We start from the raw sequence: 25,821 nt of genomic DNA, 5'->3' as shown, positions 1-25,821 counted from the left end.
GACCAGAAGTAAACAGACTCGTATATGCCTATTACTTTAGAGATGAGCAAATTGAGTCTCAAAACTCTTCTCCTGCGTCCATGTCAGTACTACGTGGCTGTCTGACAGTAGCCCTGCAAACCTCTTCCTACATGTCAGCATCCCCTGCCCTTCTGATAATTGTAGGCATTGCATGATGTCACGCCAGGCCTATGAATCAGATACCGGCAGATAGGAGGCGGTTCACAGGACTCCTCTCTGGTGGTCAAAGAATACTGTCATGGATGCTGAACCAGTGCCCTGTGAAATGATCTCCTTTTTTCTAATGCCTATGAGGATTTTTAATTCAGGTAACAAGAACTATGGCTAGTCCACGGACTCTGAAACATGGACGTCTGAAACTTGCCAGATTAGTTTATCGATGCTTGATAAGGTGACAGATAAGACAATTAGTGAAAACTAGAAATGAGACTTTGTAACTAAGGCAGATGACAATAGATTAAAGATAGTATCGGTTCTTAAAGTGAAGTATGCATGACGTTTAATTAGCATAAATATAATGTATGGTTAGGGTACAAGAAGTACCACTAAGGTATTACCATGATGGTCTATATCATACCTTGTATAACAAGGCATATCTTAAAGCTCCTGGGCAACATTGTAGATCTGTAACAAGGCTCCCACCTACCATTTTAGACTGGTGTTTCATTATGTGGCAGATGGGGCTTTGAGCCTAGTCATGCCTCTATTTGGTAAAGTCTACTTTTTACTAGTAAATTCCTGTAAAAGGTGCAAGGCAATAATTAAATTGTAGATAGGGTGGAAAGCTCCATCTAAGCTCTCTTAATGCCCATGGTTTCACAAGCCATCATCTTTTGAGGCCTGAAGTTCAGCATGATAGCTATCGGATCAAGACTCATTCAATTTATTACTCCATTGCCTCCTCTGCTTCTGTACCACCAATTTCTAGTATTGATATTTATGCAGTAATAAATACACCCAATTCTCTTTCACCTCTGTCTCCTCCATGGAAGTAAATTCTGAGTGCAGGTTAGGGTACCGTTACACCTAGCGATGCACCAGCGATCCCGACTAGCGATATGACGCGGCTGACCACTCATACAAATATCGGTGATAATACCAAATCATGCAGCTCCTTTCCTGGTTTCATCCCTCACCTCTACTCAAGCGTGATTTGGGCAGCAACCTACTTGGCCTACCAGTCATTCTGGTCCTAAATGACACTATACAAATTACACTGAAGATTTAGGCAATCCTGCATAAATAAACAATACCCAATCCTACTTCAACTGAAGAAAAAAAATAAAAATAAAAATCTAGGCTAGCCAGTGGCTCTCGGAGTGGATGCAGTCAAGAAAACCAGGCGTTACATAAAAAAACTTACAGTATGTAGGAGGCAAAAGTATGTACGGTAATAAGGTCTTACAGAAAATCTTATATATTGTGGGAGATTATCAGTTCAATTCAATTCCTATCATTTCACACCTATTTCAGTGTCTATTTCTTCTGAATTTATCTGCTGGGTAATCCATTAACTCTCTGTAATTAGTTTATGGATGTGCTGATTACATGTCTGATAAACCAATTAACAAACAAGACACATGACCTGCATTACAAAGTACAAACACTGGGCAAAGTTTATTATCTGGTAACAGTATAGGGGAGGTGTTATTGGAGCATGTGGGAGGAAGATGACAGGAAGGTGCCGTTAAGGTGCCAACAATTCATGCTGACTTGGCCAGGGTATTTGGATATAAGGTTAGATGTAATGCCTGTCTCAAATGATGGAAAGTTTAACTAGAAATAAAAAATATGTGAGAAAGAAGGTAGGAACTTGTTTATAGTTCTAGTTTTTTTTGGCTTGTTTTTGTTGTTACTGTTTTGTGGCATGGCTGGTACAGATTATGGTGGCATCAGAATGAATTTGTCACGGGGGGATTAGTTCAACTAAGGCTGTAACTCCCGGGGCCCCTGTGATGTCCCTATAACTAGGGGAAACCCTGTCTGACCCTCAACCCAGGGTTTTTGCTGATGGTGCAAATGCCTGAGCCTCCACCCTTTCCTTATCTCCTGCTCAGCCCTGCACTTAACCCTCCACCCTCCACCCAGTGAGGAGTCACAACACCAAAGCCCCCACACAAATATGACAGACAGGGAGAACTTAAACTGCACTGCGCTGCACACACACAGGAATATACAGTAATGTGAACAGGGCACAACTAAACACAAATATGGGAAGGAGAAAGGAAAACAACGGATCATACGCCACCAGACACGAATCTCTCTCTCTCTGCAACACCTCCACTCCAGACCGGAACCACTTGGTATGAAACACAAGCTATAATCGGCGACGCCCATAGGCCAGCATGGCTATTTAAAGACCGTGGGCGTGACTAACCATCCAACCTGGTCTCCAGCAGGATTAACTCCCGAGAGCCTGAAGATCAAGCCGGCGCCACTGAGGCTATAGTGGCTGGAGGTGGAACTACCTCTGCCTGCCGGACGCAGTGGTGTGAACAGCGTCCGACATGACATTACCCCGTCTTCTACGAGGGACCTCCGGACCCTCAAGACTCATAGGACCCGGCTTGTCCGGATGACGACGGTGAAAAGAACTGACCAGCCGATCCGCATGTATGTCTGAGGCTGGAACCCAAGACCTCTCCTCCGGACCATACCCCCGCCAGTGCACCAAATACTGAAGAGTACGGCGTACTACTCGAGAGTCCACTACCTTGGCGACCTCAAACTCTAAATCGCCATCCACCATGACTGGAGGTGGCATCGGCGTCGTGTCCACCAAGCCTACCACCTTTTTCAATAAAGCCCTGTGAAACACTTTGTGTATCTTGTACACCGCGGGAAGTTCCAACCGATAAGCCACTGGGTTAATGATGGCAGAAATCCTAAAAGGCCCAATAAACCTTGGACCCAGTTTTAAAGATGGAATTTTGAGTTTTATGTTCTTCGTAGCTAACCACACCCATTCACCCACACACAGGTCCGGACCTGGTACGCGTCTACTGTCAGCCACCCGTTTGTACCTGGCACTCATGCTCAACAAACGCTGTTTCACCCGCCTCCAGACTGATGACAATTGGGCTCCTAGCTGATCCTCCTCCGGGACACCCCCCGAGTCACCCTGACGTAAGGTACAAAACTGAGGATGTTGACCGTACACACAAAAGAATGGAGACTCTCCCAATGACTCTTGGCGGTGATTATTTAACGCGAATTCGGCCAGAGGAAGGAAAGTAGACCACTCCTCCTGGTTGTCGGACACAAAGCATCGTAAATACTGTTCTAGATTTTGGTTCATGCGCTCAGTTTGTCCATTAGACTGTGGATGAAACGCCGATGAATGTGACAACTTGATCCCCAAACGTGAGCAAAAAGCTTTCCAAAACCTCGCCACAAATTGCGTACCCCTATCAGATACTATGTCCGACGGTACTCCGTGGAGTCTGACCACCTCCTTCACAAATACCTGAGCCAATGTCTTAGCATTGGGCAATGAAGACAACGCCACAAAATGCGCCATCTTTGAAAAACGGTCAACCACCACCAGGATGACTGTGTTCCCCGCCGAGGCTGGCAAGTCAGTGATGAAATCCATGGAGATTTCTGTCCATGGCCTATTGGGTACCCCCAGAGGCTGTAGCGTGCCAGCAGGACGGGTACGGGGTGACTTAGCCCTAGCGCACGTGATGCAAGCTGCCACGTATGAGACCACGTCCTGACGGATTTTGGGCCACCAGAAACGACGCGATACCAGCTCTAAGGTGCCCCTCACCCCTGGATGACCAGCCAGTACCGAGTCGTGGTGTTCCTTCAACAGCTTAAGCCGAAGATGCAGGGGTACAAATGATTTGTTGGCGGGAAGTCCTGGTGGTACCTCCTCTTGGGCCTCGGCAATCTCCGCCTCTACCTCCGTCGTGAGAGCAAAGACCACTACCCCTTTCTGGAGGATGGGTACCGGCTCTTCCCGAGGTTCTCCCCCGGAAAACACCTAGACAAAGCATCCGCCTTGGTGTTTTTAGCCCCGGGACGGTAAGTCACAAGAAAATTGAAACGAGTAAAAAACAATGCCCAGCGGGCCTGCCTAGGAGACAGACGCTTGGCCGACTCCAGATAGAGCAGATTCTTATGGTCGGTGATGACTGTGACCTGGTGAGCCGCCCCCTCCAAGAAGTGTCGCCATTCCTCAAAAGCCAATTTGATGGCCAACAACTCCCTGTTGCCGATATCATAATTCCGTTCGGCCGGCGACAGCTTCTTGGAGAAGTAGGCGCATGGATGCATCTCGCTCAAGGACGAGCCTTGAGACAGTACTGCCCCCACTCCCACCTCCGACGCATCAACCTCCACCACAAAAGGTTTAGACACGTCTGGTTGCACCAGAATGGGGGCTGAAGCAAAACTATTCTTCAGACGCTCAAATGCACGTATAGCCACCTCAGGCCAGTTCGCTAGATCGGCACCCTTATTTGTCATGTCCGTGAGCGGTTTGGCGATAGTCGAAAAGTGTTTTATAAATTTCCTATAATAATTGGCAAACCCAAGGAACCGCTGGAGTGCTTTCAGACTCTCCGGCCTCTCCCATTGCAGCACCGCTTGCACCTTAGCGGTGTCCATTTTAAACCCGGCTGCGGACACAATATATCCTAAAAAGGGCAACTCCTGGACAAAAAATAAACATTTTTCCAGCTTAGAATAGAGCTGGTTCTCCCGGAGCAACCGTAACACCTGCCTGACATGCTCCAAATGAGTGTCCCGTTCGCTAGAATAAATGAGGATATCATCCAGGTATACAATCACAAATCTCCCCAGGATATGAGCAAATACATCATTAATAAAATGTTGGAAAACGGCAGGCGCGGTGGTCAACCCAAACGGCATAACCAGACTCTCAAAATGACCCTCAGGAGTGTTAAACGCCGTCTTCCACTCATCCCCCTGACGGACCCTTATGAGGTTATACGCCCCCCTGAGGTCCAGCTTGGAAAACCATTTCGCCCCCGCTACCTGGTTGAACAAATCCGGGATTAACGGCATTGGGTAGGGATCACGGATAGTAATCTGGTTTAACTCTCGGAAATCCAGACACGGTCGTAACCCCCCATCTTTCTTCTTAATGAAGAAAAACCCCACGGCTACAGGCGAGGACGAAGGCCAGATGTGTCCTTTGCTCAGACTCTCCGCGATGTAGTCTTTCAGAGCTTGTCTCTCAGGACCAGAAATATTAAACATCCTGGCCTTAGGTAATTTGGCCCCGGGTTTTAACCTAATCGCACAGTCATAGGCTCTATGTGGAGGCAGTTCTGAGCAACCCTTCTCAGAGAAAACATCCGCAAAATCCTGCAAAGCCTCCGGCAGGCTGGGCGTCACTGCGGACACACATGTGGCCAAGCAATTGTCTTGGCAGAAACCACTCCATTGTACTATGTCCTGAGTTGTCCAATCAATTACCGGGTTGTGCCTGGACAACCATGGAAAACCCAGGACCATTTGTGCTGGGAGATTACGGAGGACCCTACATGTAACCGACTCAGAATGTAGGACCCCAATGTGGAGTTTCACCTCTGCCACAAACTCCGTAATCTCTCCTTGAGGGAGGGGAACAGCATTAATGGTCACCACCTGTATGGGGTGAGGAAGTTTTTCGATCTTAAACCCGGCGGTGTGTGCAAACTTCTCATCTATGAGATTGGTGGTGGAACCGCTATCCACAAATACTGATATTGGTAGCTCTCTGCCCGTGATAATAACCTTGGCAGGGAGCATACATTGAGATACCATCATGGAGGATATGCATACGCTCAGTTGGGTCTCCTCCATACCCACTGAGCTTAACAGTTTTCCGCCGATGTGACCCTCTTAGGTAGTACCGGGCAAACGTTAACATAATGACCACTTTTACCACAGTAGAAACATGCTCCGGGCTTCCGGAATCCCAGAGCGCGACGCTTAACCTGTGCCACGCCAGCAATCTGCATAGGTTCAGGGAACTCATCAACTTCAACCACACTTGCACCTCTGCTTTCCCCCAGAGGTAGCGTCTCCTGTGCCCCCTGACGAAAACGGCGATCAATACGTATCACCAAACTCATGGCAGACTCCAACGATGCCGGAGTCTCATACATCAGGAGGGCTTGTTTAACCCTCCCTGATACCCCATGAATAAACTGGCTCCGCAGGGCTGGGTCATTCCACTGTGTGTCTACGGCCCAGCGGCGAAATTCCGAACAATAGTCCTCTGCCAAGCGCTCCCCCTGGCGGAGGGCGCGGATTTTAGATTCCGCTAGAGCCAGTCGGTCAGGATCATCGTAAATGAGCCCGAGGGCAGAAAAAACATTATCAACAGAATGAAATGTAGCAGAGTCAGCTGGTAAAGAAAATGCCTATGCTTGGGGGTCACCACTCAGTAATGACAACACTAGCCCTACCCGCTGGGCCTCATTACCTGAGGAGATTGGCCGCATGCAGAAGTATAACTTGCAGGCCTCCCGAAATACGACAAATTTGCTGCGATCCCCTGAAAATCGTTCTGGCAGCGGAAACCTCGGCTCTGCACTGATACCTGCAGATGCCGTTTGCACCTTCGCTACTACCAGGGCCTGCTGCTGAACTGCCCCTTTCAACTCGGAGACCTGTATGGACAGCGCCGCCAACTGGCGGGTTATGGACTCTAATGGATCCATGGACTCCTGAAAAAATGTGGGCCGATTATAATGTCACGGGGGGTTTAGTTCAACTAAGGCTGTAACTCCCAGGGCCCCTGTGATGTCCCTATAACTAGGGGAAACCCTGTCTGACCCTCAACCCAGGGTTTTTGCTGATGGTGCAAATGCCTGAGCCTCCACCCTTTCCTTATCTCCTGCTCAGCCCTGCACTTAACCCTCCACCCTCCACCCAGTGAGGAGTCACAACACCAAAGCCCCCACACAAATATGACAGACAGGGAGAACTTAAACTGCACTGCGCTGCACACACACAGGAATATACAGTAATGTGAACAGGGCACAACTAAACACAAATATGGGAAGGAGAAAGGAAAACAACGGATCATACGCCACCAGACACGAATCTCTCTCTCTCTGCAACACCTCCACTCCAGACCGGAACCACTTGGTATGAAACACAAGCTATAATCGGCGACACCCATAGGCCAGCATGGCTATTTAACCCCTTCCTGACATCCGACGTACTATCCCGTCCACGGTACCCGGGCCCGTATGACCGTGGACGGGATAGTACGTCTACCGCGATCAGCGGCGCCCACGTGGTGAGCGCCGCTAATCGCGGCCGGGTGTCAGCTGATTATCACAGCTGACACCCGGCACTATGTGTCAGGGGCGGTCACGGACCGCCCCCGACACGTTAACCCCTCCCTACCGGGAGTTAAAGGGAAGCATCGGCAGGGAGGGGGCTCCCTCCGTGCTTCCCTGAGCCCCCCACGGCAGCGCAATGTGCAGCGCTGCTGCGGGGGGCTCCTATCCTCCAGGCCCCCGAATCCAAGATGGCGACGGGGGCCTTCGGGGACCTGAGGAAGCTGGCTTCCTCAGTGCCTGCAAAGCGCAGGCAAGAGGAAGTCTGCTTCAATGCCTGTGACAGATTGCTGATCTGTCACAGTGATCTGTGATGTGACAGATCAGCGATCTGTCACAGGACAGTGATGTCCCACCTGGGACTATGTAATAAAGTAAAAAAAAAATTAAAAAAAAATGTAAAAATAAATTTAAAAAAATCGCCAAATAAATTAGTAAAAAAAAAAAAAAATATTCCCCAATAAATTCATTTTTTGAAAATAATAAAAAAAAAAAAACAATAAAAGTACACATATTAGGTATCGCCGCATCCGTAATGACCCGCCCTATAAAACTGTCCCATTAGTTAACCCTTTTAGCGAACCCCTTAAAAAATAAAAATAAAAAACGAAGCAAAAAATAATGATTTATTATCATACCGCCTAACAAAAAGTGTAATAACGCGCGATCAAAAAGACGCATATAAATATCCATGGTACCGCTGAAAACGTCATCTTGTCCCGCAAAAAACGAGCTGCCACACAGCATCATCAGCGAAAAAATAAAAAAGTTATAGCTCACAGAATAAAGCGATGCAAAAATAATTATTTTTTATATAAAATAGTTTTCATTGCATAAAACCGACAAAAACATAAAAAAACGACCTAAATGAGGTATCGCTGTAACCGTACTGACCCGAAGAATAAAACCGCTTTATCAATTTTACCGCACGCGGAACGGTGTAAACGCACCCCCCCAAAAGAAATTCATGAAACGCTGGTTTTTGTTCATTCTGCGTCCCAAAAATAGGAATAAAAAGCGATCAAAAAATGTCACGTGCCCGAAAATGGTACCAATAAAAACGTCAACTCGTCCCGCAAAAAATAAGACCTCACATGACTCAGTGGGTCAAAATACGGAAAAATTATAGCTCTCAAAATGTGGTGATGCAAAAACTATTTTACAATAAAAAGCGTCTTTTAGCGTGTGACAGCCGCCAAACATAAAAACCGCCATAAATAGTAAGTCAAACCCCCCGTTATCACCCCCTTAGTTAGGGAAAAATAATAAAACTAAAAAAAAGTATTTATCTCCATTTTCCCGTTAGGGTAAGGCTGTGTGCACATGCTGCGGATTAGGTGCGGATTCATCCGCGCGGATTTTGTAAAATCCGCAGGTGAAACCGCAGGTCAAAAGACCTGCGGTTTTACCTGCAGATTGCGCTGCGGTTTTGTCCTGCGGTTTTTCATCTCCTCAATAGAGGAGATGGCAAACCGCAGGAGAATCCGCAGAAAGAATTGACATGTCAATTCTTTCTGCGGATTGAAAACCGCAGATAATCCGCGCAGAAAATTCCGCACCGTCTGCACTGCGGTTTTTGATTCCCATAGGGAATCATGGTACTGGGGTCCGCAGCAGCCAAAACCGCTGCGGAACAGCAGCAAAATCCGCAGCGTGTGCACACAGCCTTAGGGTTAGGGCTAGGGTTAGGGCTAGGGTTAGGGCTAGGGTTAGGGTTAGGGTTAGGGCTAGGGTTAGGGCTAGGGTTAGGGCTAGGGTTAGGGCTAGGGCTAGGGTTAGGGCTAGGGTTAGGGCTCAGATTAGGGTTAGGGGTGTGTTGGGGTTAGGGTTGGAGTTATAATTGGGGGTTTCCACTGTTTGGGCACATCAGGGGCTCTCCAAATGCAACATGGCGTCTGATCTCAATTCCAGCCAATTCTGAGTTGAAAAAGTCAAATGGTGCTCCTTCCCTTCCAAGCTCTGCCATGCGCCCAAACAGTGTTTTACCCCCACATGTAGGGTATCAGCCTACTCAGGACAAATTGCAAAACAATTTTTGGGGTCCAATTTCTCCTGTTACCCTTAGGAAAATAAAAAATTGGGGGCAAAAATATCATTTTTGTGGAAAAAAATGATTTTTTTATTTTCACGTCCGAGTGTTATAAACTTCTGTGAAGCACTTGGGGGTTCAAAGTGCTCACCACACATCTAGATAAGTTCCGTGGGGGGTCTAGAGTCCAAAATGGGGTCACTTGTGGGGAGTTTCAATAGTTTAGGTACATCAGGGGCTCTCCAAACGCACATGACACCCGCAGACCATTCCATCAAAGTCTGCATTCCAAAACGTCACTGCTTCCCTTCCGAGCCCCGACGTGTGTCCATACAGTAGTTTTCTCCCACATATGGGGTGTCAGCGTACTCAGGCCAAATTGGACAACAACTTTTGGGGTCCAATTTCTCTTGTTACCCTTGGGAAAATGAAAAAATTGGGGACTAATTGATCATGTTTCTGGAAAAAATACGATTTTTTTATTTTCATGCCCTGGCATTATAAACTTCTGTGAAGCCCTTGGGGGTTCAAAGTGCTCACCTCACATCTAGATAAGTTCCTTAGTGGGTCTAGTTTTCAAAATGGGGTCATTTGTGGGGGGTTTCCACTGTTTAGGTACATTAGGGGCTCTCCAAAGGCAACATGACACCCGCAGACCATTCCATCAAAGTCTGCATACCAAAACGTCACTACTTCCCTTCCGAGCCCCGACGTGTGCCCATACAGTAGTTTTCACCCACATATGGGATATCAGCATACTCAGGACAAATTGGACAACAACTTTTGGGGTCCAATTTCTCCTGGTACCCTTGGGAAAATAAAAAAATGGTGACTAAAATATCATGTTTGTGGAAAAAGTACGAATTTTTTATTTTCACACCCGGGCGTTATAAACTTCTGTGAAGCACTGGGGGGTTCAAAGTGCTCACCACACATCTAGATAAGTTCCTTGGGGGGTCTAGTTTACAAAATGGTGTCATTTGTGGGGGGTTTCCACTGTTTAGGTACATTAGGGGCTCTCCAAAGGCAACATGACACCCGCAGACCATTCCATCAAAGTCTGCATTCCAAAACGTCACTACTTCCCTTCCGAGCCCCGACGTGTGCCCATACAGTAGTTTTCTCCCACATATGGGGTATCAGCATACTCAGGACAAATTGGACAACAACTTTTGGGGTCCAATTTCTCCTGGTACCCTTGGGAAAATAAAAAAATGGTGACTAAAAGATCATGTTTGTGGAAAAAATACGAATTATTTATTTTCACGCCCGGGCATTATAAACTTCTGTGAATCACTGGGGGGTCAAAGTGCTCACCACACATCTAGATAAGTTCCTTAGGTGGTCTAGTTTCCAAAATGGTGTCATTTGTGGGGGATTTCCACTGTTTTGGTACATCAGGGGTTTTCCAAACGCGACATGGTGTCCGATCTCAATTCCAGCCAAAAACGTCAAATGGCGCTGCTTCCCTTCCGAGCTCTGCCATGCACCCAAATAGTGGTTTACCCCCACATGTGGGGTATCAGCGTACTCAGGACAAATTGCACAATAACTTTTAGGGTCCTGTTACCCTTGGAAAAATAAGAATTGAGGGTGAAAAGATCATTTTTGTGGAAAAAATATGATTTTTTAATTGTATGGCTGTATGTTATAAACTTCTGTGAAGCCCATGGGGGTTCAAAGTTCTCACCACACATCTAGATAAGTTCCTTAGGGGGTCTAGTTTCCAAAATGGTGTCATTTGTGGGGGGTTTCCACTGTTTTGGTACATCAGGGGTTTTCCAAACGCGACATGGTGTCCGATCTCAATTCCAGCCAAAAACGTCAAATGGCATTGCTTCCCTTCCGAGCTCTGCCATGCGCCCAAATAGTGGTTTACCCCCACATGTGGGGTATCAGCGTACTCAGGACAAATTGCACAATAACTTTTAGGGTCCTGTTACCCTTGGGAAAATAAAAATTGGGGTGAAAAGATCATTTTTGTGGAAAAAATATGATTTTTTAATAGTACCGCTGTACGTTATAAACTTCTGTAAAGCCCTTGTGGGTTCAAAGTTCTCACCACATATCTAGATAAGTTCCTTGGGGGGTCTAGTTTCCAAAATGGGGTCACTTGTAGGGGGTTTCCACTGTTTAGGTACATCAGGGACTCTCCAAACATGACATGGCGTCCGTTCTGAATTCCAGCCAATTTTGCATTGAAAAAGTAAAACGGCGCTCCTTCCATTCTGAGCTCTGCCATGCGCCGAAACAGTCGTTTCCCCCCCACAAATCAGGTATCAGCGTACTCAGGACAAATTGCACAATAACTTTTGCAGTCCAATTTCTCCTGTTACCCTTGGTAAAATAAAAAAAATTGAACCTGAAGTATTTTTTTTGTGAAAAAAAGTTAGATGTTCATTTCTTTTTAAATATTCAAAAAAATTCCTGTGATGCACCTAATGGGTTAATAAACTTCTTGAATGTGGTTTTGAGCACCTTAAGGGGTTCAGTTTTTAGAATGGTGTCACTTTTGGGTATTTTCTATCATATAGACCCCTCAAAGTGGCTTCAAATGTGATGTGGTCCTAAAAATAAAATGGTGTTGTAAAAATGAGAAATCGCTGGTCAAATTTTAACCCTTATAACTTCCTAACAAAAAAAAATTTTGGTTCCAAAATTGTGCTGATGTAAAGTAAACATGTGGGAAATGTTACTTATCAAGTTTTTTGTGTGCCGTATCTCTGTGATTTAAGGGCATAAAAATTCAAAGTTGGAAAATTGCGAAATTTTCAAAATTTTTGCCAAAGTTCCATTTTTTTCACAAATAAACGCAACTTATTTGAATGAAATTTTACCACTAACATGAAGTACAATATGTCACGAGAAAACAATGTCAGAATCACCGGGATCAATGGAAGCGTTCCAGAGTTATGACCTCATAAAAGTACAGTGGTCAGAATTGTAAAAATTGGCCCGGTCATGAACGTGCAAACCACCCTTGGGGGTGAAGGGGTTAAACACCGTGGGCGTGACTAACCATCCAACCTGGTCTCCAGCAGGATTAACCCCCGAGAGCCTGAAGATCAAGCCGGCGCCACTGAGGCTATAGTGGCTGGAGGTGGAACTACCTCTGCCTGCCGGACGCAGTGGTGTGAACAGCGTCCGACATGACAGAATTGAATCAAGTCCCGTGTGTATGGCTACAGCGTGTTTTTCATATATACAACCTATTTTTTTGTACACCTCTTCAGATACACCCCTTTGGTACAAAAAATAACTTGAAGTGACCAAATCAATTCATATAAAACATAGAAATTTTTATTAATTCATTAAAAAAAAATTAAAATTCAGGAACAAAGGTAACTGGAAAAATGGAAGCTAATCTAAAATATTCCCATCTCAATGTTCACATGGCATAAGACATTAGATATTGTCCCAAATTGATAATAATATATCTTTGTTTAATTTCCACAATAATATTGTGAACAGCAACAAAATAAAGTGCTTAGTGCTAAAAAAAATAACCAAAAATGTGCAAAAAAGCATCCAAATTTTAGTGCTAAAGTAATATATCTAATCACCACTAGATGGTGATGTTACTTCAATTAAGACTAATAATGGACAAATTATATCCGTTTAGGCCTGCTTTACATTTCCATTCAGCAGAGCTGCGGAGGGCTGCGGAGTTCCTCCGTGAAGCTCCGCCCACTGCCGCACATCCTCCGGTCAGCTCCACCTACGTCTGCATGCATCCTGCATACCTATCTTTAACATTGCGCTGAATGTCTGTGGAGAAAATCCAGTCTACACGAAAAATATTCAGGATTGAGAGTCCTCAGTAGTTGATACCTTTTAATGGCTAACTGAAAAGATGGTAACACATTGCAAGCTTTCGAGACTACTCAGGTCTCTTCATCAGGCTAGACTAATACAAAATCTGAAGTCACATATTTATGCACAATACAGCCTAGAAAAAATGCAATAGATAAGACAAGTGACGTGAAGCAGAACTATCAATATGGGAGAGGGAGAAACATAAATATTGGACCAGTTCAACTACTGGTATCAGTATCAACTACTGAAGACTCTCAATCCTGAATATTTTTCTATCTACTGGCTAACACGGTACAAAGATATACATCTTTCCTGTATCAGTCTACACAAAGATTTCATCCATTATAAGTTTATGCTTAGAACATACAACACTGCTCTTAACCTCTCCAAGCAAACCTATTTCAACACCCTCATCACTTCACTGTCCAATAACCCTAAACGTCTCTTTGACACTTTTCATTCCCTTCTCAACCCAAGAGTGCAGGCCCCAACCACAGAGCTTCGAGCTGATGATCTGGCCAATTACTTCAAAGAAAAAATTGACCATATCCGACAGGAAATTATCTCCCAATCCCCTCATACCATGCACTGTCCTCCCTCCCCCACTGCATCTAGCTCACTCTCTGATTTTGAACCAGTCACAGAAGAAGAAGTAAGCAGGCTCCTTGCATCTTATTGCCCAACCACTTGCACCAATAACCCATTTCCATCACATCTCCTCCAGTCCCTTTCTCCTACTGTCACCACTCACCTAACTAAAATATTTAACCACTCTCTCTCTCTTCTGGTATCTTTCCCTCCTCATTTAAGCATTCCATCATACATCCACTTCTTAAAAAATCATCCCTCGACCAAAACTGTTCCGCTAAATATAGATCTGTCTCTAATCTTCTCTTCATCTCTAAACTCCTGGAATGCCTGGTCCACTCCCATCTGATCCGCTATCTCTCTGATAACTCTCTTCTCGACCCTCTCCAATGCGGTTTCCGCTCTTTACACTCTTCTGAAACTGCCCTCACTAAAGTCTCTAATGATCTACTAACAGCTAAATCTAATGGTCACTACTCCATGCTAATTCTCTTGGATCTCTGCAGCATTCGACACTGTGGATCATCAGCTCCTCCTCACTATGCTCCGCTCCATCAGCATCAAGGACACCGTTCTCTCCTGGTTTTCCTCCTATCTCTCTGACCACTCCTTTACTGTATCTTTTGCTAGTTACTCCTCCTCTCATCTTCCCCTTACTGTTGGGGTTCCTCAAGGATCAGTCCTAGGCCCCCTCCTCTTCTCTTTGTACACTGCCCCTATTGGTCAAACAATCAGTAGATTTGGTTTCCAGTACCATCTCTATGCTGATGACACCCAATTATAAGCTTCTTCTCCTGACATCATGCCTGCCTTTTTAGAAAACACCAGCGATTGTCTAAACGCTGTGTCTAACATCATGTCCTCACTATATCTGAAACTGAACCTGTCAAAGACTGAACTCCTTGTGTTTCCTCCCTCTACTAATGTACCTATACCCGACATTGCTATTTCTGTGTGTGGTTCCACTATTACTCCCCAGCAACATGCCCGCTGTCTTGGGGTCATACTTGACTCCGAGCTTTCCTTTGCCCCCCACATCTGATCACTGCCTCGCTCTTGTTATCTTCACCTCATAAACATTTCTAGAATTCAACCTTTTCTTACTTTTGACTCCGCAAAAACTCTTACTGTTTCTCTTATTCTTTCTCGTCTGGACTATTGCAACTCTCTTCTAATCGGTCTCCCTCTTACCAAACTCTCCCCCCTCCAATCTGTCTTGAATGCTGCAGCCAGGATCATATTCCTCGCCAATCGTTACACCGATGCCTCTACATTGTGCCAGTCATTACACTGGCTACCCATCCACTCCAGAATCCCATACAAACTTATTACCCTCACCCACAAAGCCCTCCATGGCTAAGCACCACCCTACATCTCCTCCCTCATTTCAGTCTACCACCCCTACCCGTGCCCTCCGTTCTGCTGATGACCTGAAGTTAACATCCTCAATAATCAGAACCTCCCACTCCCGTCTCCAAGACTATACACGTGCTGCGCCAATTCTTTGGAATGCACTTCCCTGGTCAATACAATTAGTCCCCAATTCCTACAATTTTAAGTGTGCCCTGAAAACTCATTTATTCAGACTGGCCTACCGCCTCAACACATTAACCTAACTATCCCTGTATGGCACCGTCAAAAGTTTTACCATAATCAGGTTCCCCGCATCATGTTCCCACATGCTTTATGCATCTATTAGTCCTCTGTGTCTGTACTGTTACACACTTAACATTATGTCTGGTCCAAACAATCAGGGTAATTGTTACCACATAGAAATAGAAAGAAATAGCCAGCTCACCAGAGATCAAGCGCAGAAACTCGGAGCTCCGTGCGGACCAACGTCATAGACCATAGAAGGAAAGTTCTGCTCCAGCTGCTATTAAAATCTTCTTTAATGAAAAACCATTAAAACATACAATGGTGAAGACTCTCCATGTAACCACACCACAACAGAGATGACAGGCTACGCTTTTCGACCAGACGGTCTTTGTCAAAGCCCGTCTGGTCGAAACGCGTAGCCTGTCATCTCTGTTGTGGTGTGGTTACATGGAGAGTCTTCACCATTGTATGTTTTAATGGTTTTTCATTAAAGAAGATTTTATTAGCAGCTGGAGCAGAACTTTCCTTCTATAATTGTTACCACCCACCTTTCGTGTCTCCCTTTTTTCCTCATAGATTGTAAGCTTGCGAGCAGGGCCCTCATTCTTCTTGGTATCTGTTATGATCTATGTGATTACTGTTATGCTGTAATGTCTATCGTCTGTACAAGTCCCCACTGAAATGTAAAGTGCTGCGGAATATGTCGGCGCTATCGAAATCAAATTTATTACTATTATTATTATTATTATTAACATTGGGTATGCAGGCCTTGCGGATGTATGTGGATGCGTCCGCTTGCATTGTTTTGACGCTGCGGCGACCCGTGTCGAACGCAACATGCTGCAATTTGTTGCGCTGGCCATATCGTCAAAACGACGCATGCAGACACATCTGCATACATCCCCATGGCTTGCGTACCCAATGTTAAAGATATGTACGCAGGCCTCATGCAGATGTAAGAGTAGCTGACCAGAGGAGGTGTGGCAGAGCTTCACGGAGGAAGTCTGCAGCCCTACATAGCTCTGACGAACGCTAGTGTGAAACTAGCCACCAAAACAAAGAAAGCGAGCACTGCTATACATGACAAAAACTAAGTAAATATCTTTTTCTATCCATCATTGATAGTATATAGTATGGCTGTACAAATATCCATGACATTAAGATACCAATAAGGTGCATGAGTACCAAATCACAAGGCCCTGATAAATGACAAAAGTTTCCGAAAAAGTAAGCCAAAATTAGTTAATAGTATAAGATCCCAACTTAGAGTAAATTTTACCTGATGTCATAATCCTCTGCTGACCGCGGACTCCCCGTCGCAGCCATACATCGCTGCCGCTTGCCCCAGGCCAGGGGCTGCGGCCCAACCGTCCAAGGACTACGCCAGAGCCTGTGGGGCTCCAGTGTCATCAGCGCGCCAGAGTGCGCGAAGTCTTCGTCATCGCCTCAGCAACTGGGCCCAGCAACTACTACGCCGAAAGACCACCAACCCGGACGGCAAGGGACGTCTGGACGGCTAAGTTGACTTTATAATTAAGGACCCGTAATCGGCCATACCGCGGCCCTATAGTGACCGGCTGTTGCCGGAAGTAGTCGTGTTCTACCCGTTTGTGTGTGCTTGTATAGAACCCCCTGCCAGGGCAACCCGTGTTACCCCTTTCGGTGATCATACCGGGACTGAGGAAAGTTCCCTCTGGTCTTATAAACGTTAATATAGAAAGCACCTAACTGTCTCGCGACTCGTCACTGCATCCTGCGTACCTGCAATCACCACACAGACACAGGAAAAACAGGAAATACAGTCACATGCTATCCCTGTGTGAGCCTCTGGGAGTTTTTTTTGTTCTAACTTTATAAACAGCATGCAAATCTAGCAACTAAACACTCATAGACAGGAATGGAGATGTTGCATCAAACATATTCCAACACTAGTGAATTCAGCTGCCTGGTGGAGCGATGAACCTATGTCAAAAATGCTCATAGCATTTTTGACATAGAAAAAAATATATTTTTCCATATGCTAGTGGTTGCCCTTAGTTAATAAAATTGCACTTAGTTTCCTTCGGCAATCCTTTTTCCTGAACTTTCCATATATATATTCAGATCTTTATCCCAGTTGTCAGATTATTCTCTTGTGGGAGTGTATCTCCCAGTAATACAGGAAGGATGTGAGGTATGAATGTATACAGGGTCTGCATTAGCTCTTATATCAGCAAAGCTTCTATACTGAACTTATTTCTTCTTTGTATGTTTCCTCCTTTTCTACTGTCTCTGTTCTCTGCCTTTTCTGAGAATGCACATGCTTTCTCTTATATCCACATTGTGGACATGTATGTGCAACCTCCCCTCCCATTGTCTGGAGATAACTGTAAAGCTATGCTCACACGTTTCGTCTTTTCAGTGTTTTTTTATGTGTTTTTTTAATGCTAATTTTCAGCTGCCATTTACAGTACCAGCAAAGCCTATGAGATTGCAGAAATCTCATGCACACAGCTTGTTTTTTTTGTCCTTGGTTTTTCAATACCTTGGTTTTTACACAGTGCAGCAAATCAGCATTGTTTCAGTGTTTTTCACCCACAGAAAGCAATGAGTAAGTGCAAAAACGCAGCAAAAAATACAGGCTTTGCGGTGTTTTTAGTGGGGAAAAAAGCAGGCACACCAGTATGTGAAACCCATTTACTTTTGTGATTTTCCCAAGTTTAAACCATAATGTCTTGATGTTCATGGCAGTTGAGAATGGCAGTTTAGGATTAGTACCATTGAATAGGATTAGTACAGTTTAATTAAATTAGTAATGCGACCAAGGTGTGAAATTGAACAATAACTGTGGCCAACCAAAGTGTGAAAGTGAACTGTGTCCTACAAACTCAATTTTTTATCAGTATCTTAGGCTAGTTTCACACTTGCTTTTTTTTGCAGCGCGTTTTTCCCGCAAAAAAACGCATTGAAAAAACGCATACAAAAGCATACAACTGCTGCGTTTTTTTCAAGCATTTTTATGAGCATGCATGAAAAAAACGCAGCGTTTTTAAGCGTTTGTATGCGTTTTTAGTGCGTTTTTACCGCGTTTGCGTTTTTTTCCAACATTTTTAGGTGGCCCCTCACACTACCCAAACCATGACTTTACTAACCCTAACCCTGACCCTAACCCTAACCCTAACCCTGACCCTAACCCTTAACCAAATCATACTTAACCCTAACCCAAACCCTAAACCCTAACTAACCCTAACCCTAACCCTAACCCTGACCCTAACCCTAACCCTAACCCTGACCCTAACCCTAACCCTAACCCTAACCCTAACCCTGACCCTAACCCTTAACAAAACCATACTTAACCCTAACCCTGACCCTAACCCTAACCCTAACCCTGACCCTAACCCTTAACCAAACCATACTTAACCCTAATCCTGACCCTAACCCTGACCCTAACCCTTAACAAAACCATACTTAACCCTAACCCTGACCCTAACCCTAACCCTGACCCTAACCCTAACCCTAACCCTGACCCTAACCCTAACCCTAACCCTGACCCTAACCCTTAACCAAACCATACTTAACCCTAATCCTGACCCTAACCCTGACCCTAATCCTTAACAAAACCATACTTAACCCTAACCCTGACCCTAACCCTAACCCAGACCCTAACCCTAACCCTAACCCTGACCCTAACCCTAACCCTAACCCTAACCCTGACCCTAACCCTTAACAAAACCATACTTAACCCTAATCCTGACCCTAACCCTGACCCTAACCCTTAACCAAACCATACTTAACCCTAACCCTGACCCAAACCCCAACCCTAACCCTGACCCTGACCCTAACCCTAACCCTAAACCCCCTTAACTAACCCTAACTCTAACCCAAACCCCTAAATTCCATGGTTAAAAAAAAAAACGCTGGTGCAAAAAAACGCATACATAAGCATGCCAATGCGCACATATGCGCACCCATAGGCTATAATGGCCATTTTTAGCGCAAAACGTGCGCATATGTGCGCATGCGCTTTTTTGCAGGGCCAAAAAATGCAACATGCTGCGTCTGGAAAATACCAACGCATACCCCAAAAAAACGCAGCGCATGAAAATCGCATACATGCGCATGGCAGCGCGCAGGTATGCGCACCCATGTTAAATATAGGGGAAAAAACGCATGCGCAGGTTAGCGTTTTTTTCCAGCGCTAAAAAACGCAAATGTGAAACCAGCCTTAGGTAAACTATTCTTGACCAATTCAACCCCCCTCCCCACACACACACACACACACACACACACTGTTACATTTTCCAAAAATCGTCTTCTGATTTCACATGTCTTGCATTGGTGACCTGTGTTCATGCTTCTGGGGTGGAAGCAGAGCTGAACTTTGGGATCCGCTAAAACGCTGCAAAGAAATGCAGCAAAACTTTATTTTTGTAAGCAGCTTGTTTACTGCCAAGAGAGCAGGCTTTCCTGCAGAAAAACACAGCAAAAACTCAACGTGTGAACATAGTCTTGCACTGAGATTTTATTTAGGTGAGCAGATAGCATCAGAACTGAACAGAAGCTTTTTGCAACAAAAAAGGATAAAGGATTTGCATACATTCAGTAAGAGCAAAATGGTCACATTTTATTTAATGAAGACTATTTAGAAAGTTGCTTAATTTTTGCATGAAGGACGCTAATGACCAATACAAATATTCTGTACAAAGGGGTCCATGGGCTTTAATGTCCTCTCTATATTTTACAGGAGTCCCACCCAATGACTCTAGCTTTATGATCAATGCCCTTCTTCTTCATCATTACAAAAGAGGGGCCTGGTATCCTCGAGGAGGGAGCAGTGAAATTGCTTTCCATATGATTCCTGTAATAGAGCGTGCTGGAGGCAAGGTTCTCGTAAAGGCTCCTGTTACACGGATCTTGTTAAACAATGGCAGAGTCACTGGTAAGTAATGAAGGACAAACAAGTGGAGACATAAGCTGACTGTCAGTGGTAGAGCATCTAGAAGATGGTATTAGGGATACAATATACAATCATGGTGTGTTTGCAATATCGTGAAAAAAATTTAGAAAATCCAGCAATCGCAAAAGTAATAAAACATCACATTTATTAGTAGATTACAACATAAAAAAAGAAAAATTTAAAAACCATGATAGTGTAACGATTGACGCGTTTTGAGCCATACTAGCTCTTAATCATGACAACTAACATGCCGGAGCTATGGAAATATATAACATAGAAAATGGGTCTTTAAATTTTTCTTTTTCATGTTTTAATCTACTAATAAATGTGAAGTTTTATTACTTTTGCGGTTGCTGGATTTTCCAATTTTTTTTCACGGTTTACTCACTCAGGAAATCAGCCCAAAGTCGCCGTGCACCATACCCTTATTCCAGGAATTTCTCTATCCGGTGAACTGGTGTTTGCTACATTGTGATTTTACAATATGCCTGGTAACAGAATCTGTGCATCTTGAAGCTTCTTCTCTTTTATTTACAAACCAATGTACATAGTTGGACTCACCACTTATATACTAATAATGTTATGTGCCACCATAGTGGATGACATCATAGCAGGTAAAGATGAGGATTACTATAGTGAGTCTGTTCAACACTTGATTACAATGCTGATAGAGTTTAGAGATGGCAACACTAAATGGCTTGGAAGTTCTACATTTTCTGTTTAGGGGTGGCTGTACAGAGAAAAGACAAGGAGATTTGTATTTATGCTCCTGTGGTCGTATCAGATGCTGGCATCTTCAACACTTATGAACAACTTCTACCTTCTGTGGTTAAGAACAAACCTGGTAAGATATGAGCAATAAAATAGACATGGAAATTTCCATCACTAACATCAAGGAATTGAAAGGATGTGGAAAACATTTACGCTTCATTCTGGTGAAGTTGTGTCATAACTGTATAACTCTGCAGAAATCTTTTTTTATAGAAGTAATATCTAATGATATAATGGTTTTTGCATCATTACCCATCTGTTCTTCTCTACCTCATTAGAAGTGGAGTCCCTCTTGTCTAGTCTGCAGTATGGGATGGGTTGCTTCTTGGTCTTTGTAGGTATATGTGGAACCAGTGATGAGCTGGGACTGAAGTCTACCAACCTCTGGATCTATACTGAGAGTGATTTCAACAGCTTGTGAGTTAATACAAATCTTCCTTATTGATAAAATTTGACACCCAAAACTTGACCAACAGAAACCTTAACAAGGACTTGATGATCAATTGATGAAAACTGTGTAAACCTCACCATCTCACTTGCATCTTCTACTCAAAAACATAAGAACTTTGAAAACTCAGTTGTGTTACTTCTGTACATTAAAGATGTAAGGTTGGGCATACAACTACAGTAATTTAGATGTTGGACAAACACTCATTTTGCTTACAACTACTTCCTCTCTCTTTCTTGTAACCACACATTCTTGGATTGCCCAAGAGTCCATGTTTATTTCAGTATGAAAATGGTAATCTGGCAGTGGCTGGTCTCCTAGAGGAACAAAGGTTTAGCCAATTTAAAATCCAACCTGCTGAACCTTTTTTCTATCATCCTCTAAACAGAAGTGCACTTGACACTTTAATATTTTGGAAAAATAAGATAAGAATACTCACAGTCACTCAAAAAGGTGTGGTGGAATGCTAAATTATTTGCTCTTCTTATTCAGAATGGAAAAATTCCAATCTTTGGAATGGGAAGAGGTATGCAAGCAATTGCCCTTGATGTTCATCACTTTTCCATCTGCTAAGGATCCTACATACAATCAAAGGCATCCAGGTCAGGATTATGTGAATTTGGATCTTTTTTAATCATTACATAGATAGTTATCTTTGTCTTGGGAAACTATCATAGTGAAGAGGTGAAGGGACCATCAAGGTGAGCAAAATTACTAAAGGACTAATTATTCAAGTTTGATGCTTGAAGGGGTATTCTAAGCTATACAGATATCGGCTATCTTTGTCACTACTATATATTAACCGGAGGATAGGTTATTATTTGTATGGATTGAAATACCCTTTTAATGATGGGTTAATTTTTTCTTGTTTTTTTTAGCTCTTTATTTTAATAGCTATAATTTAAAAAAAAAATTCCATTGACATAGCGATTTATGGTTTTGATTTTGGTAGGGTTAGATATATTTGGAAATTACTGCTCCACACTGAACAGATACAGGATGTGTTACACAGCCAGCATCTGCCTCTAACATCAGCGATCAGACCTAGTGACTGAGGTTAACTGTTTAAAAGCAGCCATCAATCCATGAATTGCATTTAAGGCATGCAATTTCAGTGAGGAGCCACTTTGGGCAGTGAACTACCACCTCTGTGATGTGAGTACAGGGTACCAAAGGGTTGCCTTGTTAATGAGGAGCCTGCTGTTTTTCAGTACATTGTATGAGTAAATAAATGGAGTTATTCAAAACTGCAACTCATCCCTCAAAAAAACAAGCCCTCATACGGCTATGTCAATGGGTTAAGTAAAAAAGTTATAGTTCTAATAAGAAGGAGAGGAATAAACAGAAGTGCACTTGACAAATCCTAAATTATGTGACCTCCTCTATAGGCCATTCTTGTATGACTCTGCTTACAATGGCATCTTATGACTGGTTCCATCACTGGAGTGGCCAAAAACCACGCAATCGTGGTGAAGAATACCATACTAAGAAGATGAAGTTGGCCGACCACATGGTTGAAAGAGCAATAAAAGAATTTCCACAACTACAAGGAAAGGTACTGCACACAGATATTTGTATTTATTTGAGGGTACTTGAAGGGAACCCACTGGGGTTTAAATGAGCAAATCTCTTAAAATTCGGGAAGATTCACTTTAGTCCAAGTTGATTTTTCCCAACTACCATTTACTATGGTCTGAGGTGTCTGCAAAACCCAAAACGTAATAAATCAAGGACTGGAAAGTGGATAATAAAATATATATATTATACTCATCTATTCTTGCCCCTCTCCTTTTCTGCCGACGCACTTCCCAAGCTCAGTCTTCCTCTAGCTAAAGATTTGGGTGCTAATTAGTTCTCACGTCCCCCAAAGATATCACGTGGGGCATAACACACATCATGATTGTTTGGGGGAGTAGTCAGCATTGGAAGACCAACGACCAATCACCAATCCAAAGCTAGCAGATGACCAGGCCGAGAGTTTCAGCGGCAGGACAGGTGAAGAGCGGGCTTAGGACAAGTGAGTATATTATTTTATTGTTTTTTTTTATCCTATTCCCTGCCCCATAAATATCCATTTTGCTTGATTCGTGCAAATTCAATTACAAAAAGTTTGTAACAAATTCGATTAGTTACAAATCATTCACGCATATTTACCACTGGGCAAAACTGATATATTGTGGTCTGTTACTGCAGAACTAAAGGGGGTAAAGCACAAAACAGAAATCCTCTTTATGATGTTCTTTGTATCTCTTTTTTATACACATTCAAGTGTGATGCTTTTTGGGTTATCAAGTGTTCAGAGACAGATGGTTTCCACTGGATACACAAGTTCTTAGTAGTTCCTTATGTCTTATACCCACTGTTATGTAATCACTTACTATTTTCATTTGCCTTGAACTTAGATTGAATACGTGGAAGCTGCCACACCAGTGAGTAATGAATTTTATCTACGGGCACCAAAGGGGTCCATGTATGGTGCCGAGCAGAACTGTAGTAGATACCAGTGTGACATTATCAGCCGAATGAGGCCACAGACTTCAGTGTCGGGGTTATACCTGACAGGTGAGATATGGTTAACCAGGCAAAGCCATATTATAGAGTAGCATCTACCCGACAACAAAAACTGGTGCTATGGGCCACAAGTGTTTTTTGATTATCAGGCTTGAGAAATGAGGCCTCAAGACAGGTTCTTTCTCCACAGCCCTGCTCTCCCACTCTCTCCCTCCACAGCCCCGTTCTCTTCCTTCACAGCCATGCTCTCCCCATCCACAGCCCCGTTCTTTTCCTTCACAGCCCTGCTCTCCCACTCTCTCCCTCTACAGCCTGGCAGTCTTCCTTCCTCCACAGCCCCGCTCTCCATGCACCACACGCGGTGACGCCGGGACCAGAAGAGGTGCGCAGATTGTTTGTTTGGCCGGAGTGGGCGGAGCTAGAGCGGAGCTGCAGCGCATGTGATTGGGCGGCCTGCGGGGGCGTGGCCTAGCGCGGGCGGCCGGAGTGGGCGAAGCTAGAGCGGAGCTGCAGCACGTGTGATTGGGCGGCCTGCGGGGGCGTGGCCTAGCGCTGTAGTAGGCCGCAGTAGAAGCCGGGGACTAAATTTAGGCTGGGAAGCTGCAGGGGAGAGGGGGGATAGCGCAGTTGGCGATGGGGAGCGCCGACTGACCCGGGACAGGGCAGTGAGGGTGCCGGCACTATTCGGCCCCTGTCCTGAAGACTGTCTTCCTCACAGCCCCGCTCTCCATGCACTGTCCTGCTGTATCCGTCCTCAGCCCTGCTCTCCAACCGCATCACTCTGCTGCTTCGTGATTGGTTGGTGTCCCACTCTGCTGTTTCGTGATTGGTTTGTGATACACACACACACATTCAGATTTATGTAAATAGATTATGAGTCTTTTTCTTGTGTTGCAGGGCAGGATGTCTTCAGCAGTGGGGTGGCAGGTGCAGTACATGGAGGATTGCTTTGTGCCTCCGCTGTCCTCAATAAGATCCTTTACATCGATCTTTTGATGTTGAAAAAGAGGCTTAAAAGACGGATAAAACAGAGGCGCTCATAAACAGAAGTAACGCTGACCTTATCCATAAAAAGTCTTATTGGAACTGGAAATTATGATATTACATGTTTTGTGGTACAATATATCCTTCCTGCTGAGTTTATGTGGTGTAGGTAATGACGAGGAGTGATGAATGACAGAACAAATGCAAGTGTTCATAGGCATGTATGCATATATACCGCATATACCTTCCTCCAATCCATTCACTCCACTTTGAAAAAGCAAGAAAGTTTAGTTTATTTAGTCCATGAGTATCACATCAATGAAACACCTCCCAAAAAAAGAAACTTTAAATAATATTAATTCACATGTCTTCTTTCATTCCATAACTTATCAATTAGTATGACTTCAATACCATATATACAGTATATATATATATATATATATATATATATATATTTTATGGGTTTTATGCCCTTTTTTGCTTACAACCACAACTCCCCCATATCTTATTACTCCATTTAACCTCCCCAACAGTATAGCTCCCCCCTATTACTCCATATAACCTGCCCTATATCTCCTCCTCATACTCCATAAAACCTCCCTATATCTCCTCCTATTACTCCATATATCCTCCCTATATCTCCTCCTATTACTCCATATAACCTCCCAATATCTCCTCCTATTACTCCATATAACCTCCCTATATCCCCTCCTAATACTCCATATAACCTCCCTATATCTCCTCCTATTACGCCATATAACCTCCCCTATATCTCCTCCTATTACTCCATATTGCCTCCCTATATCTCCTC

At 44.1% G+C, this 25,821-nt stretch overlaps 1 protein-coding gene across 5 annotated transcripts in view; it reads left to right on the top strand.

Annotated features, from left to right (window-relative positions):
• LOC141086603 (all-trans-retinol 13,14-reductase-like) overlaps positions 1 to 25,149 on the top strand; it is a 47,827-nt gene extending 22,678 nt beyond the window's left edge. For 3 of the 5 annotated variants that reach the window (XM_073572791.1, XM_073572796.1, XM_073572795.1), the window contains exons 5-11: positions 20,084 to 20,278; positions 21,021 to 21,140; positions 21,346 to 21,484; positions 22,008 to 22,117; positions 22,904 to 23,070; positions 23,918 to 24,077; positions 24,924 to 25,149. In XM_073572791.1, the coding sequence (XP_073428892.1) occupies positions 20,084 to 20,278; positions 21,021 to 21,140; positions 21,346 to 21,484; positions 22,008 to 22,117; positions 22,904 to 23,070; positions 23,918 to 24,077; positions 24,924 to 25,069 (1,037 nt within the window). In that variant the 3' untranslated portion in view covers positions 25,070 to 25,149. The remainder of the gene's footprint in view (positions 1 to 20,083; positions 20,279 to 21,020; positions 21,141 to 21,345; positions 21,485 to 22,007; positions 22,118 to 22,903; positions 23,071 to 23,917; positions 24,078 to 24,923) is intronic. The other 2 variants (XM_073572792.1, XM_073572794.1) reach the window with 2 other exon arrangements.
• The last annotated feature ends 672 nt before the right edge of the window (positions 25,150 to 25,821 follow it).

This window comes from Dendrobates tinctorius, unplaced genomic scaffold (genome assembly GCF_039654945.1).
Source record: "Dendrobates tinctorius isolate UK_male_01 unplaced genomic scaffold, ASM3965494v1 ptg000032l, whole genome shotgun sequence".
In the NCBI taxonomy this organism is placed as follows: Eukaryota; Metazoa; Chordata; class Amphibia; order Anura; family Dendrobatidae; genus Dendrobates; species Dendrobates tinctorius.
This window is presented reverse-complemented; position numbering and strand designations above follow the sequence as displayed.